The sequence below is a fragment of the Trachemys scripta genome, chromosome 9, assembly GCF_013100865.1.
Source record: "Trachemys scripta elegans isolate TJP31775 chromosome 9, CAS_Tse_1.0, whole genome shotgun sequence".
Taxonomy (NCBI): domain Eukaryota; kingdom Metazoa; phylum Chordata; order Testudines; family Emydidae; genus Trachemys; species Trachemys scripta.
In genome coordinates this window covers 18,910,376-18,924,803 of record NC_048306.1, presented here as the reverse complement: position 1 = coordinate 18,924,803, position 14,428 = coordinate 18,910,376, and the positions used below count along the sequence as shown (strand labels likewise).

General features: G+C 45.1%; 1 protein-coding gene across 1 annotated transcript in view; it reads right to left on the bottom strand.

Annotated features, from left to right (window-relative positions):
* The window catches only part of LOC117882743 (putative bifunctional UDP-N-acetylglucosamine transferase and deubiquitinase ALG13), a 48,455-nt gene extending 34,534 nt beyond the window's left edge, over positions 1 to 13,921 (bottom strand). Inside the window, exons 1-8 of the mRNA XM_034781485.1 lie at positions 13,641 to 13,921; positions 12,212 to 12,295; positions 10,037 to 10,087; positions 8,820 to 8,866; positions 7,583 to 7,655; positions 6,431 to 6,512; positions 5,261 to 5,441; positions 4,145 to 4,220 (exon numbers count right to left, since the gene is read on the bottom strand). Of these exons, the coding sequence (XP_034637376.1) occupies positions 4,145 to 4,220; positions 5,261 to 5,441; positions 6,431 to 6,512; positions 7,583 to 7,655; positions 8,820 to 8,866; positions 10,037 to 10,087; positions 12,212 to 12,295; positions 13,641 to 13,781 (735 nt within the window). The 5' untranslated portion in view covers positions 13,782 to 13,921. The remainder of the gene's footprint in view (positions 1 to 4,144; positions 4,221 to 5,260; positions 5,442 to 6,430; positions 6,513 to 7,582; positions 7,656 to 8,819; positions 8,867 to 10,036; positions 10,088 to 12,211; positions 12,296 to 13,640) is intronic.
* Positions 13,922 to 14,428: the final 507 nt, after the last annotated feature.

Here is a 14,428-nt window from a genome sequence, read left to right as displayed (position 1 = left end):
AGGATCATCCAGTAAGTGTTGTAAACATCTAAACATTTATTTGTAACAGAACATGATTATTAACAATTTAAAAAATGGGTTTCTCATGATTAGTTTGATTAACTTAACGGTTCAGTCATGGGCAGTGCAACTATTTGAAAAAAATCTAGCAATGTCCGGTTTTGCATGATTGTCCTGCCCAAGCCGCTCTACTGTTTAGTCCCTGCTACTGCAGCTACAGTAAGATGCGGTCTATATGTCCGGGGATGGAGCAGAAATCCTCCTGGGACATCTCAAGGAAGCTCTCCTGCAGGTAATTTGAAATCCGCTGCATTAGGTTCTTGGGGAGAGCGGCCTTATTGGGTCCTCCGTAGTAGGACACGTTGCCGCGCCACGAGACTAGCAAGTACTCTGGAATCATTGCTTGGCACAGCATGGCGGCATACGGCCCTGGTCTTTGAAGGCTTTCCCGGAGCATTCTCTGTCTGTCGCTCTCAGAGATCCTCATGAGGGTGATGTCGCTCATGATGACCTGCTTTGAATGAGGTAGGGGAATGTTAGTGTTGGGACTGCTTTACCGTTCCTTTACAGAACTGTAACCGCTGGTTTGCAGCCACGCGGTGGAGGCGGGAGAGGGTCAGCCGAAAGGGATCGTTCCCGGGGACAGCCGCGAGGGTGTGGGACAGGAGCAGACTTCCTGCTTGCCGGATTGCTGGCAGCAGGGACCGACATTGATTTCAATGTGAAATGAGGCCATTGCTAATATTAAAGTTTTAAGCTGCCACGAATCTACGGCTTACCATGTCTGCGTGCAAGAGCAATTCCGTTGTCCTGACAGGGTTCTCAAAAGTGCTCTGCAAAACCCCAGACACTGAATGCGAAGGCCGAGAATTCGACCTTGTGCTGAGTGCGCATGTGATAGGTGCTGTGCATGGTCCTGTTCACAGAGAAAGACTATGTTCTTTGTTCACAACTACATTTATCTTTCTGAGGAATTCACTCCCTTTTTCCCATTCCCACAGCCCCATCTGCGACTGTCTCACAACCTAGCCTGTCATCACACTCCCAGAGGCTAGGGAGGATTAGGCATAAGAAGAAGAGGACACGGGAGGACATGTTCTCAGAGCTTATAGCCTGCTCCCGAGCCCAGGCAGCACAGCAGACCCAGTGGCGGGAGAACTTGTCCCAAATGCACCAAGCCAACATGGATCGGGAGGAGAGGTGGCGTCAGGAAGACCAGCAGGCGACTCAAACCCTGCTTGGACTACTGAGGGAGCAAACGGACACGCTCCGGCGCCTTGTGGATGTTCTGCAGGAACGGAGGCAGGAGGACAGAGCCCCGCTGCAGTCCATCTCTAACCGCCCTCCCCCGCCACCAAGTCCCATACTCCCTTCACCCAAAGTGCACAGAAGGAGAGGCGGCAGAGTCCCTGCTAACTCTCACTCCACCCCTGCAGAGAGCTCGAGCAGCAGAAGGCTCTCATTCCCCAAAGTTTGACAAGTTCTTTCCTTCCCGCCTGACACAAGCCCCCGTCCAAGTTTCACTTCCCAGTCCCATGTGTAGTTGATAATAAAAAATATGTTTCTGTTAACTACTGTTTCCATCATGTTCTTTTGGAGGAGGGGGGGGAAAGGGGGTTGGTAATTGGACAGGACAGTCACCTTTGGCAGGGTACATAGTAGGGGGCAGGCACAGCAGCAGGGCACATACATAGTGCAGTGATGCAGTGACTACTTACCCTGGTTAGTCTGGGAGGTTCTTTTCATGTTATGTGGTGGGGGGGTGGGTTGCTCTGTGACTTTGTGTCAGGGGAGGGCAGTTAGAGATCTTAAGCGGCGGTCCTTAGGCAGGATCACAGAGCCACACAGCAGGGGATCTGTAACCGTCCCACCCCTGCCACAAACTCACATAGACCCCCCATACACACAGTCCGTATCAGGAGGGGTGACAGGCTCCGTTGAAAGAACCATCCCACCGCAGCGGAGCCTGTCAGTCCTTGAGTTTAGAAGCTGCATTCGCGCGACTACACTACACCCGCTCCGCACCACAGTCTGCGTCCCAGTTTTAAAAAATTCCCGCGAAAACAGTATTAAAGAAAACGGTGTGCTTTAACAAAGTAGAACTATTTTTATTTTGAAACGTGTGTTGGAAGTGGGGTGAAGGCTTCTCTGTACACAAAATTAGAAAGTCACAGGTTACCCTGCTCACTCAGGAACTTTGCTTTCAAAGCCTCCCGGATGCACAGCGCTTCCCGCTGGTCTCTTCTAATCGCCCGGCTGTCTGGCTGTGAGTAATCAGCAGCCAGGCTAATTTCCTCAACCTCCCACCCCGCCATAAAGGTCTCCCCCTTGCTCTCACAGAGATTGTGGAGCACACAGCAAGCTGCTATAACAATGGGGATATTGGTTTCGCTGAGATCACAGCGAGTCAGCAAGCTTCTCCATCTCCCCTTGAGACGTCCAAAAGCACACTCCACCACCATTCTGCACTTGCTCAGCCGGTAGTTGAAGAGTTCTTTTTCAGTGTCCAGGGCACCTGTATAGGGCTTCATGAGCCAGGGCATTAGCGGGTAGGCTGGGTCCCCGAGGATGACTATAGGCATCTCCACATCCCCAACAGTTATTTTGTGGTCCGGGAAGTAAATACCTTGCTGCAGCCGTCTAAACAGACCAGAGTTCCTGAAAACACGAGCGTCATGAACCTTGCCCGGCCATCCGACATTGATGTTGGTAAAACGTCCCCTGTGGTCCACCAGTGCTTGCAGCACCATGGAAAAGTAGCCCTTTCTGTTAATGTACTGGCTGGCCTGGTGGTCCGGTGCCAGGATAGGGATGTGAGTTCCATCTATGGCCCCACCGCAGTTTGGGAATCCCATCGCTGCGAAGCCATCTATGATCGCCTCCAAGTTTCCCAGGGTCACTACCTTTGGCAGCAGTACATCAACGATTGCCTTGGCTACTTGCATCACAACAACCCCCACGGTAGATTTGCCCACCCCAAACTGGCTCGCGACTGACCGGTAGCTGTCAGGCGTTGCAAGCTTCCAGAGGGCTATGGCCACTCGCTTCTGGACAGTCAGGGCTGGTCGCATCCGGGTGTCATTGCGCTTCAGGGCAGGGGACAGCAACTCACAAAGTTCAAGGAAAGTTCCCTTCCGCATGCGGAAGTTTCGCAGCCACTGTGATTCATCCCAGACCTGCAGCACTATGCGGTCCCACCACTCAGTGCTTGTTTCCCGTGCCCAGAATCGCCGTTTCACAGCATCAACATGACCCATTGCCACCGTGATGTCCTCGGCGCTGGGTCCCCTGCTTTCTGAGAGGTCTGTGCTACTCTCAGACTTCAGGTCATCACCGCGTTGACGTAGCCTCCTCGCCTGACTTTTCTGCATCTGCCTCAGGGCAACCTGTATGATAAGCTGCGAGGCGTTGAGAGCGGCCACAACTGCAGCGATGGTTGCAGTGGGCTCCATGCTCACAGTGCTGTGGCGTCCGCGCTGTCAATGACTTGAAAAGTGCGCGAAATGATTTCCCGCCGGCGCTTTCAGGGAGGGAGGGAGGGCGGGAGTGATGGACGGATGACGACAGTTACCCAAAAGCACCCTGGCCCCTTTTTTTTTTTACCCAGAAGGCATTTGCGGCTCCACCCAGAATTCCAATGGGCGGCGGGGACTCCGGGAACTGTGGGATAGCTGCCCTCAGTGCACCGCTTCCAATGTCGACGCTTTCCCCGTTAGTGTGGACTCACAAAGTCGAATTACTGTCCTTAGTGTGGACACACACGTTCGACTTTGCAATATCGATTCCAAATATTCGATTTAAGTAAAATCGAACTACTCTCGTAGTGTAGACAAGGCCTAAGAGTCCAGATCAGGGACTGTTTGCCAAATATTGTTTTTAAAACTTGTTGGGGTTTTTTAAAGCTAGCTAGAGAACAAGAGTCTCAGAAATAAGCTTTTTATATGATAAAAGGCTCAACAATAATTTAGAAGAGATAAAGAATACCAGGGCTAAAAACTAAACATGCACATGTTAGACTGAGGAAATAAAAAGGTGTAAATCCCCAACAGCAGCATTTAAAATAAGAAGGGCTGATTCAACCTTAATCACAGTATCGTGAACATGAATGGGAAAGAATTAAAGGATTCTCCCTTAATTGTCAAACCTTTGCTTCTTCAGTGCCTTGTTTGAGTTTATCTTCAGGTGGGTTGTCAGTATCATTACCTTCCCAGTCTTCCACTCTAAGCAATTTAAAAATAGGATTATAAAATACAGTGCAAGATTTCTGGCCAGCACTGAAATCAACAAGATCAAACTGGTTGAATGACTTATAGAAGAACCATGGCGCCATCAAGTGATGAGATACAAGCCAGAACCTAACACTATTATAATGTAGTACAAATATGAAGTTTCGCACGTGCGGCACTCAAGCACACTAAACCTTTTCCTGATTGTAAATAAAATGCTCTCTCCCTCCAACCCCTTCAATTTCAGGTCTTCCATGCAGTGGCAGCTAACATTGTTTTATGTTTAAGGAAGGGTCAGCCCAGTTCCATTCTGCAAACTTAAACACTCCTTCAGTTGCTCCACTCATGGGCATTATGGAGTCCCCCCCCACACACACACACACTTTTTTTTTTTTTTTTTTAAAAAGCTCAAGGACTCCTTAACAAGTGTGTCTAATTTAGAAGTGTTTAAGAACTGCCAGAGCCAGCAACTTAAGTTGGATTCTTTCTGGCTTGCACTTCATCACCATTGATAACGTCAAATGTTGTCCTCTCATCTGTACAATCCCATTGGTTACTACCCCATCAGAAACAGAAGGGCTACACAGTGGCACTGCGACTGATGGTAGGGTTTGGTCCTAAACTTAGGGCATAGTTTTGTTAACGATATACAAGCCAGAATAGAATCCAGCTCATTTTCTCATAGCAGCATTGCTGCTGCCATACTAATCGGAATTAAAGTATAATAGTTTCTCACTAAAGTAAGCCAATGATTCTGATTACTCATGATTTGTTCAGTAAGAATGTGCCATCTGATAGTATCAGTTGACTATAGCCAGTGGGAGAGGTTGCTGCTCAGCCACCTCACTTCCTAGTCCCAGGGAAAGCACGCTGCTTTTCCCACAATATGCTCACACTGGCTCAGTACCATGACATTGGAGAATGGACACAGATGTTCCACGTGGCAGCTCAGAACACAACTAATAGGCTAGTCCCTCCAACACCTTTAAGTGATCAGTTATCATTCACAGGATATTTTGTTTTTAAGCTAATACCTCCTTTCTGATGAAGTTTTGGACACTTTCTCAGGAAGGCAATCAAAGCTTGCATCCTCACTTCCAACAGAGACACTGTTTCTGTTCTTTTTGGCCCCACTTCGAAACATCTCAACTGCAGTTCTCAATTCCTCCTCGTCCATGTCAAACACATCTTTGTACAGGATCTCGTACAAGACAGCTGGGCAAACAAAGCACACAGAACCCAATGGCTTTGACTTGGTGTGAGACAGGTGACCTTAGAGTAGCAGATGTGCACATTGTAGACTTTCACAACATACCAATTACACTAAACTCCATTAATAATGGTTAATGAGCTTTCCACTTTCTTCTCCCTTCAGGACCCCTCTGCTCCCAAAAAAGAGACATCGTTGATAAGTACCATATATACTTCATCATAAGCCGGTTTGTTTATAAGTCAACCCCCCAAAGATGGATAAGTAAAAATGGAAAATTTTTATGACCCGTTCATAAGCCAACCCTATAATTCAGGGGTCAGCAAACTCTGGCTCACAGGCCATCAGGATAAGCCGCTGCCGGCCGAGATGGTTTGTTTACCTTGAGTGTCCGCAGTCACGGAGGTAAACCTAAGTAAACAAAGTGTCCCTGACGGGCCGGGACAGCAACTGGTGGGGAAATTTGGGGGAGGGGGGCAGAGGGGGAGAAACTGGGCGTCAGGGAAGTAACCCCTGTGACCACCCCCCACATGACCCCACCGCTAGCCCAGGACCCCCACACTCTCCCCATCCCACCCCTTCCCACCTTATCTGGGGAGGGCCGGGGAGGATGTCTCTGGCCTGGCCGCAGCCTGCTCTGGCGGGCCAGGCCGGGTGGGGCGGGGCGGCCGCAGCCTGCTCTGGGGGGCAGGACCAAGCAGCACATCTGCAGCCTGCCAGCCCCGGAGCTGCAGCTGCTTCGGAGGCTGGCGGGAGAGCAGCGTGGGCAGCAGCGGAGACACTCTGGCCCCGCCTCTTCCCTTCTGTCTGTGCTGCTTCTCCTTGCTCCCTCTGTTGGGGGGAGGGGCTGTGTCCCACCTCTCCCTCTCTATACCTGTTCATAAGCCGACCCCCTCTCTGGTGCTTCCCTTTTTTACTAAAACAATTCAGCTTATGAACGAGTATATATGGTACTCTATTAAAAATAGTGTATTTGAAGTAACAGTTAATTTACCCTGGCAAACAGCAGCATCTGCCTGAAATTGTTTTGTATACACAGAGTCGTAATGGCCGTTACTGGAACAACACAGCAAGATCTTGAAAAAACAAAAAACAAAAAGCTTTGAGGAAAAAATGAAAGAAAACCAAACATTTTCTAATTGATGTTCTAGCTCGAGACTACAAATCCTTTACTTATTGTAAGGCCAGTGCTTTAACTCGCTGTCCAAACAATGGGTATGCTTAGTATAAACACAAACAGTGTTAGAAACAGAGTTGATCTCTTTAAAAGGGATTGTAGCAAGTGTACAAATAAGTTTGCCTATTACCCACATGGACACTGTTTAGTCATCTCATGAACTGTTGAAGGTCAAATATGAGAGACTTTACTGTGAGTCGGCTACCTTATGAACAATTAATGGTCTAGAATTTAAATGCCAATCACTCTTACATTTAGAATCCCCAAACAGCAAGAATTTATTGGCCCACTAGTATCAAAACTAGAGGAAAAGCTATTTCACAAGAAAAAGCTAAATACAGAACTTTCCCTACACCCTTTAATTGTGTCAAAATCTCAAGTGGGTTTAGACTATCTACTGCTTTACATAACAATGCACAACCCACAAAAATCAAGCTAATTAATTTATATCCAGGAGGGAAAAAAATACACCCCAAAAGACCCCCAAATCTTGTCTGCTCTCTTTTAGGGGTGGGAGAAGAGTGCCCTTTCTTCACCATATATTTGTCTAATTTTGCCACCTTCCCTTTACTCATTAGCAACTCAATCCAAGTGTCTCATTCTAGCTAGTGAGATTAAAAAAAATAGCCACAGGGAACTGTATTCGAGCACCCTCACCCCAGAAAAGCTCAAGTTGATCAAATGGGAAGATTCCTGGGCTGTAATATCATAACCCCTGCAGCCAACAGGAACTTAGTCTAGCAAAAGGTTAACTACTGTGCAATGAGAGTATTCAACTGTGAAATAATTCATTTGTGGAGCATTAGCCTTGTTGAAGTTAGCTTTGGTTTTGTTTTTTAAGTGTTCCAAATGTGCAGAGACTTCACTGGAGTTACAAGAGCAAAACTGAAGTGACAAGCTCATTAGAACTGTGTGAAATTAGAGTTATCTAAGAGTGGGAGAGTAGAAAATTGGCTCACATCTCCTTACCTTGTCTTCAAAGCCATTGTTTGTAGCATAGGTAGGTGGCTTTCCAGGGTACCGGTACAGAATAAAGTCTCGACTAGGCAAGAAGAGGAAAAAAAATCAAGAGAATTGAAAGAGCACGCATTTAATGCAAATACTTGTTATGAAGACGTTTGAAGAATCCACTGTTGGTTAACAGAGAATGGGAGCAGAATATTTTTCTTAACAAGTGAATGTCAATATAAAATTTAAGCAATAACTAAATTCACAAAGTCGAACCATCTACTTGAAATAAATATTTGGTAAAACCTACTATGTCTGGTTTCAGATAATAAAAAGATGCATCTTATTAGGTCAGGTATTTCTGATCTCAAGACAGATTGCTCTGATAGTGAGGCAATTAGCCCTAAATTAAGTAGTTCCGAAAGGGTTAAAATCTTAGTACAGGGTGCCATTAGAACCTTGTAGAAGTCTAATTGTTCATTTTGGACTGGAACAGGATGCAAAGTGTTTTAGTGTCTCTGCCATTAGGCTCCTAAACTGTTTGTTCAGAAGTGGCAGGGTTTTTTTAAGCAAGACAGACAGTGCTTGCAGTAGAGTCAAATGTCAATTGAAATTATAATTTATTTTAAATGCATTTCCAGGCTTACACTGCGAGCAGCACTTCTCACTTCCTGAATTTTTAAGGACACTCCATATAGTGAGCACAGAGTTTTACTTGTGTGTTGGCAATTAACTTTTATAGCTAGCATCAGATGTTTCCAGTGCACACAACTCCACATCACTTCGTCTCTCACTGTAAACTTTTTTTATTTTTAAATAAAGATTTTAATAGTTATGAAAAATGCCAAATAGACATCACTAGAGACTGAAGCCCTCTGATAATTCACAGAGCCAGTACTGCCTGGGCAGCAGCAATGAAACCTCCAGTAGTCAGGGTTAGCTCAACCTCCATGGCCACCAGGTCTTTGTCCTCTTGTGAGACTTAACAAGGATGCCAATTCAGTACATTTCAGGATATGGGATCCTCTTTACCTGGAACTGGTCTGCAGCCACCCATTCATGTAATAAACATTGAATGGCAGTCACTCCTAAGCTAAGCTGGCATCAAAACTAGATGATCATGGTCTCTTCTAACCTTAAAAATCTATTAATCAAGAGATTCTGGGCCCCACAGTTAGCACCCTTAACCATTCACAGCACATTACAAAATTAGATTTTAATTAAAAAAAACAAAAAACAAAAAAAGGAAGAGACTTACTTATAGATTAATGATAGAGCACTTATTTCCAATTGGCCAGCACTTTCCTAAGTGTATAAAAATATTTTGATATCATGTTAGAAGGTACGAAAATAACTGTTCTTCATCAAATCTGTAATGGAGCTGACCACTGAGCCTGCACTGCAGTACTTGGAACTCTATACTGGCCCTCACTATATCATTAATAGAGCTAGTCAACTTTTTTTTTTTTAAAAAAAAAGCATTTTCTGAACAGCTCTAACTACTGGGTAAAATTCTTAGCCCCTATCTTCAAAGCTCTAAAAGTCTCAAACCAAGCTCTATAAAGGAGTACATCTGAATATACTGCCCTCTGCAATAACTGTTTTATATGGACAAGGAGAAGAAGGGCCTTCTCCTCAATCTTTAAAAGTTAGTGGTAACTGTAAAACCCCTCAGACTGCCTGAAAAATATTTATGTGGGCACTAAAGAAAATCCGCTGAGAGAGAGAGAGAGAGAGAGAGAGAGAATCAAAGTGAAGTGATGATGTACTCCTCAAATACTTCAGTTCCATCTTTTGCAAAATTATGATTCCTTCTGCATCTGGAAATTTGTAAGACATGAGGATTCCTGAAGAGAAGATCACTGACACGGGACAATGAAGTATTCAATTTTTGGCCCAATGATCCTGGGCAAAGTTGCAGCTAAGCTCTAATAGCTAGACCTGTAGCAGTCTCAAAATATTTCTTTGATAAACATACTAAATTTGCTTTAGATACTCTTGTATCCTGCTCATGTTCACTAGTTAAAAATCTTCAAAGAAACAATAAGTTTAAGAAAGAAAGCAGGTTTTTTTTCCACATCTGGGGGAAAAAAAATGCAAAATTTGTCAAACATTTGCTATGAATCATGCACCCAGTTTTGTAACAGCCTTTTAAAAGGTCCAGGCTGACAGGACCAACGTTTGGTTCCCTCAGCTTAAATTACATTGTTGTGGTTTGACATTGCCCCTTTTTTACCCACAAGCAAGAACCAAGGTCCTGATCCTGCCATCAGATCCAGAGTCCTACTGCACCCACACAAAGTCCTATTGAAATCAACAGGGCTCTGTTCAGATGCATGGGTCCGCCTATGTGGATCTGACAGCAGGACTGAGGTAAAAGTTAGCAGGGAGAACAGAAACAACATTCAAACTCACATTCCAGCAAACATCATGAGCTTTTTGGGCTCAGCCTCGGGAATATGAATCTAGCCTTACCTTTGGATCTCCCAGCCGTTCCAGATATTTTTCAAATGAGCCTTCCACATACTTAAAAAGAAGATATAATTGGTTTAATCAGTTGCATATCATTCCTAAATCTGCTGGAAACATTAAGAGTCAGAATTTGTTCTTTGTATTTAAAGAATGTAGAGGAAAACTGAAAATGTTTCTCTTATTTGTATTACCATAGCGCCTAGGAACCAAGTCACGGATCAGGACCACATTGTGCTAGGTGATGTACAAACAACAGATGGTCCCTGCTCCAAGGAGCTTATAATCTAAGTAAGACAACAGATGGATGTAGACAATTGGGGACAGGAGGACAACAAGGAAACAATGAGACCATATTGGTCAGCATATAAGCAGTGGTCTTAGCACAACAGCCTTCATGTTCATAAGACAAGTAGCCTTCCTGATCATGAATGATTTCTCCCTCTCCCCTACATTTAGGAACAATTGCATATGTATGTGCTTCGTAAAGGAGGTAACTTCTTGCTGAAAAGCTATTTTAATCTATACGCAGTAGATCAAACAGAAAAATAACTCCCCCCTCCCCCAAAGTCAGAATTATAGCAGTGTTTCTTCAAACATATTAAGGAAGCATGTGGGAATGTCTTGTATCATATAGAAGGCCTGGAAGGTCCAGATATCTCATGCACACGCACAACTAAATGTACAATTTGGTTATATCTGGGTCTAATACTTCGGTCTGAAAATAGTTTAATTTTAACAGTTTGCCCCACCTGCTCCCATTCAGTGCATTGCAGAAGTGACTTTTCAAGCATGTTTGTTTTTAAATTGCAAGGTAACAATTTTAGCTATCATCAAATTTTATATCTACTCCTCTAGTTTAAAAAGGATAGCTTAAGGTTGGGAAAGGTAGATATCCTACATGAATGCAAATACTAGCATTGCTCACCCCAGCCCTTCCTCCTGAGCCCAATATGTTAAATGCCATGTTGTTTGCCTTATCCAATAAAAGAGAGAGACAGTAAAAATCTTGGCTGCTCTGTATGGAAGTTAAAATACCACAGCAATAATTGTGAGTAGTAACTTGTGCAAGTGCCTGTCACCAAAAAAGTCTCTTATCTCACTATTATGCAGCATATTCTGAGCCAGCTGGATGTCTCCCTCCACCCCAATGGTAGCTGCATTTAAGAGGGGGTATGTACAGTGTACAAAGCACTTAAATATCACTTGATGTGAAAGACTATTATAATAATACTAAAAGAAGCTAGTTTATTGCTATCTATTTTGTGGATAAAACATTTAGAATTCCCTTAGGATGCAGGGAAAGCCATTTGTGAATTAGAGTTCAAACAGCCAGTAGAGTATTCAGAATGCTCTTCCAGGACCAAGTTGTTTCAAAGCAGTCACAGGACCTGTCTATACTGGTAAGTTTACCTGTTGCTGACAACCACTGATCCATTGTACATCATCATCAGCAAGTACACTTCCTAATATTCAGCCGTATTGTAACAAACTTGAGGCTAGGTATATAAAGACACTGCAGTTGTCGGCAGGGATTGAATTTGTGATCTTCTGAATGAAAACCACAGACCTCTATCACTTCAGTTAAAGTAGAGTCTTCACTGGGTGAAAATAGCAGGCTTCTACAGTTGAAGTCATCCACTGAAAGCGTACAGTGACATTAAAGCACGTATAAAACCACGGTTAAAGAGCCATGCAGTATTTCACTGTCCTTAGAGATGCATGTTTTACTTCAAAATGTATAGTTTCACAGACACAAGAAGTTTCAGTTTCACAAAGATAGCTTATTAATGTCTATACGGTACTGTAATCACAGTTACTTAAGATGAGAGATCAGATGTTTAGAATAAATGTGTATTACCTTTTACAAATAAAAATGTTGTGCCATATAAATATATTTCCAAGGTTTAGAAACAAATCTAAAGTTGACTACAAACTAATGGACAGTATACAGAGTAAGGCAAACGAGCAAGCATTTTACCCTCAACTTCTCATCCTGTTTAGTACTATTTTAAACCTGTGCTTGGTCAAAACTTATAAACTAAAAACAAAAAGCACAGTGAGATGTAGGTTTTCAGTGCACAGATCTACATAAATAATATGTTTATGTATAAACACCACCGTTATTTCCTAAGTGTACACATAGAACTTTGCATATCATAAATACACAAGTCTACTCACAGACTCAAAGTTATGTTGGTTTTCCCTCATAAATGAAACACAAGCCTTCCTGACTTCCGTATGATGAATCTGACAAGAAAACAGCTAGAAAATAAAAAAGGTGTTTAAAAGCACTGAAATGAAAGGTTTGCAGCTAATTTTAAATTACACTTTACTTTAAGGCTCCCTTTACATATAGTTTACATCAGTGGTTCTTATCCAGCGGTCCGGGGCCCCCTAGGGGGCCATGAGCAGGTTTCAGGGGGTCCACCAAGCAGGGCCAGCATTAGATTCGCTGGGGCCCAGGGCAGAAAGCAAAGGCTCACTGCCTGGGGCTGAAGCCTAGGGCCCTGAGCCCTGCCACCTGGGATTGAAGCCAAAGCCTGAGCAATTTAGCTTTGCGGGGGCCCTATGGCATGGGGCCCCAGGCAATTACCCTGCTTGCTAACCCCTAATGCCGGCCCTGGCTTTTATATGCAGAAAGTCAGTTGTTGTGGCACAGGTGGGCCATGAAGTTTTTATATCATGTTGGGGGCAGGGGAGGGGAGAGGAGGGATGGCTCTGAAAGAAAAAGGTTGAGAACCCCTGGTTTACATTACAAGGTGACCATATTATAAGCATGTTACAGACCTGAACAACACATATTATAGGTAATTATAAGCACACCATTAGGTGATAGATAGTCGTAATTAACCTCTAGACCCATTGGACTAACAGCGTATAGAAAATGATTAGTCATTTAATAAAACTCTTTATAAGCTACTCAAATAGAACCTCAATATATAGCATGATCCTTTTTGGCAGCACAGCTGTGCCTTATGTTATTTGCCCATACATTTTAAAGTGGAAGAATTTGAAGATGCTAAAGGAAAATAAAGGATTGTTAATTAGGTAACCATTGGTAGAATATTAGTCCAAATGAGAACCTTTAACCCAACCTTTGGCAGCTGGGATAAAAGGTAAACTAGACCCCAGCCACAGCTCATTTTGCAAAACTAGAACTAACCCACAATTGTGTAAGGGACAGAGCAGAACTAGAAACTTTTATCCAACTCCTGCTGCTCCAGCTTTGGGAATGGAGAGAAAGATGAAGATTACGCCAACACGGATAGGTCAAAGCCAAAAATATAACTTTAGCAAATGCTACTTTACCTCAACCAACCGCATCCACCCTCTGCCCCCAAAAGAAAACAAGTCGAACCCCGTTTACAAGCTCATCTGGCTCTTTTTAGGAGAGAAGGGACAGGAAAACTGGGGGAAGGGAGAGGTGAAATTATCTCCCCAAAGGCATAAATTGTATTTAACTCCAGCTAGGAGGTGGTGGGAAAACGACCAGGTCAGGCCTATGAGGGGAACAAGCTCAGCCCTCGAGGAGCCTTGAGGGGCAGCCCCTGGAGCCCCCCAACTTCACCCCCCTGGGGAGGCGGGGGTGGGAATGAAACTCTTTTACCTGCTCGGAAATAGCCCGAAAGAGACAAGAGGCGTCTTTGGCGGTGAGCTTGCGGTACAGCCCCAGGCTGGCCAGATACTCATCCATGGTGACCTCGCTGAGGGATTTCTGGCCGAAGTATTTCTTCCAGCCTTTCTGCATCTTCCGACCGGGGGCGGGTTGGGGCGAGGGGGGAACTCCTACTTCTGCGAGGCAAGAGCCCCGGGTCCAGCCTGAGGACTAGGCGCAGGCACCAGGCTGGTGGGAGGACAGCAGCATTGTGGCCCCGGGGGCTTTGGAGCCGTGGGGCTGGGGGGAAGGAGGAGGGGCTCGCTGGGGAGGCTGCAGGGGAGACGGTGGTGGGGCGGGGATGCGCTGAGTGGGGAGGGGGCGCGCGGCAGCGCCGCTGAGCGCAGCAGTCCCCTGGGCGCACGGGGCTGCGCGTGGCGTCGCTTGCTGGGAGCCCAGCTGCGGCCAATGAGCCCGGGCTGGCCATGCTCCTGCACCCGTTTTGGTGATCGGCCCTGGTCTCGTGCCTCATATACCAAAGCGAGCCGGCCCTGGGAATCAATCGGTGCCTCAAGCCCCATGGCGCTGCTCATAGGAGCAAAGTGTAAAAGTTACAGAACTGGCGTCCGGGCCTGGGGACTGCTCACTCCTCTTCGCCTTGCATAACATCCTAAGGGAGGGAAAACAATCACAAGTGTTTAAAAACCGAACTAGCCCCCAAGGACAGGCTTCGAATCCAAAGCTACACATGTTGATTCTAGGGGATGGTCCTGTGTTTGTGTTTCCTTGTAGCGGTTTCT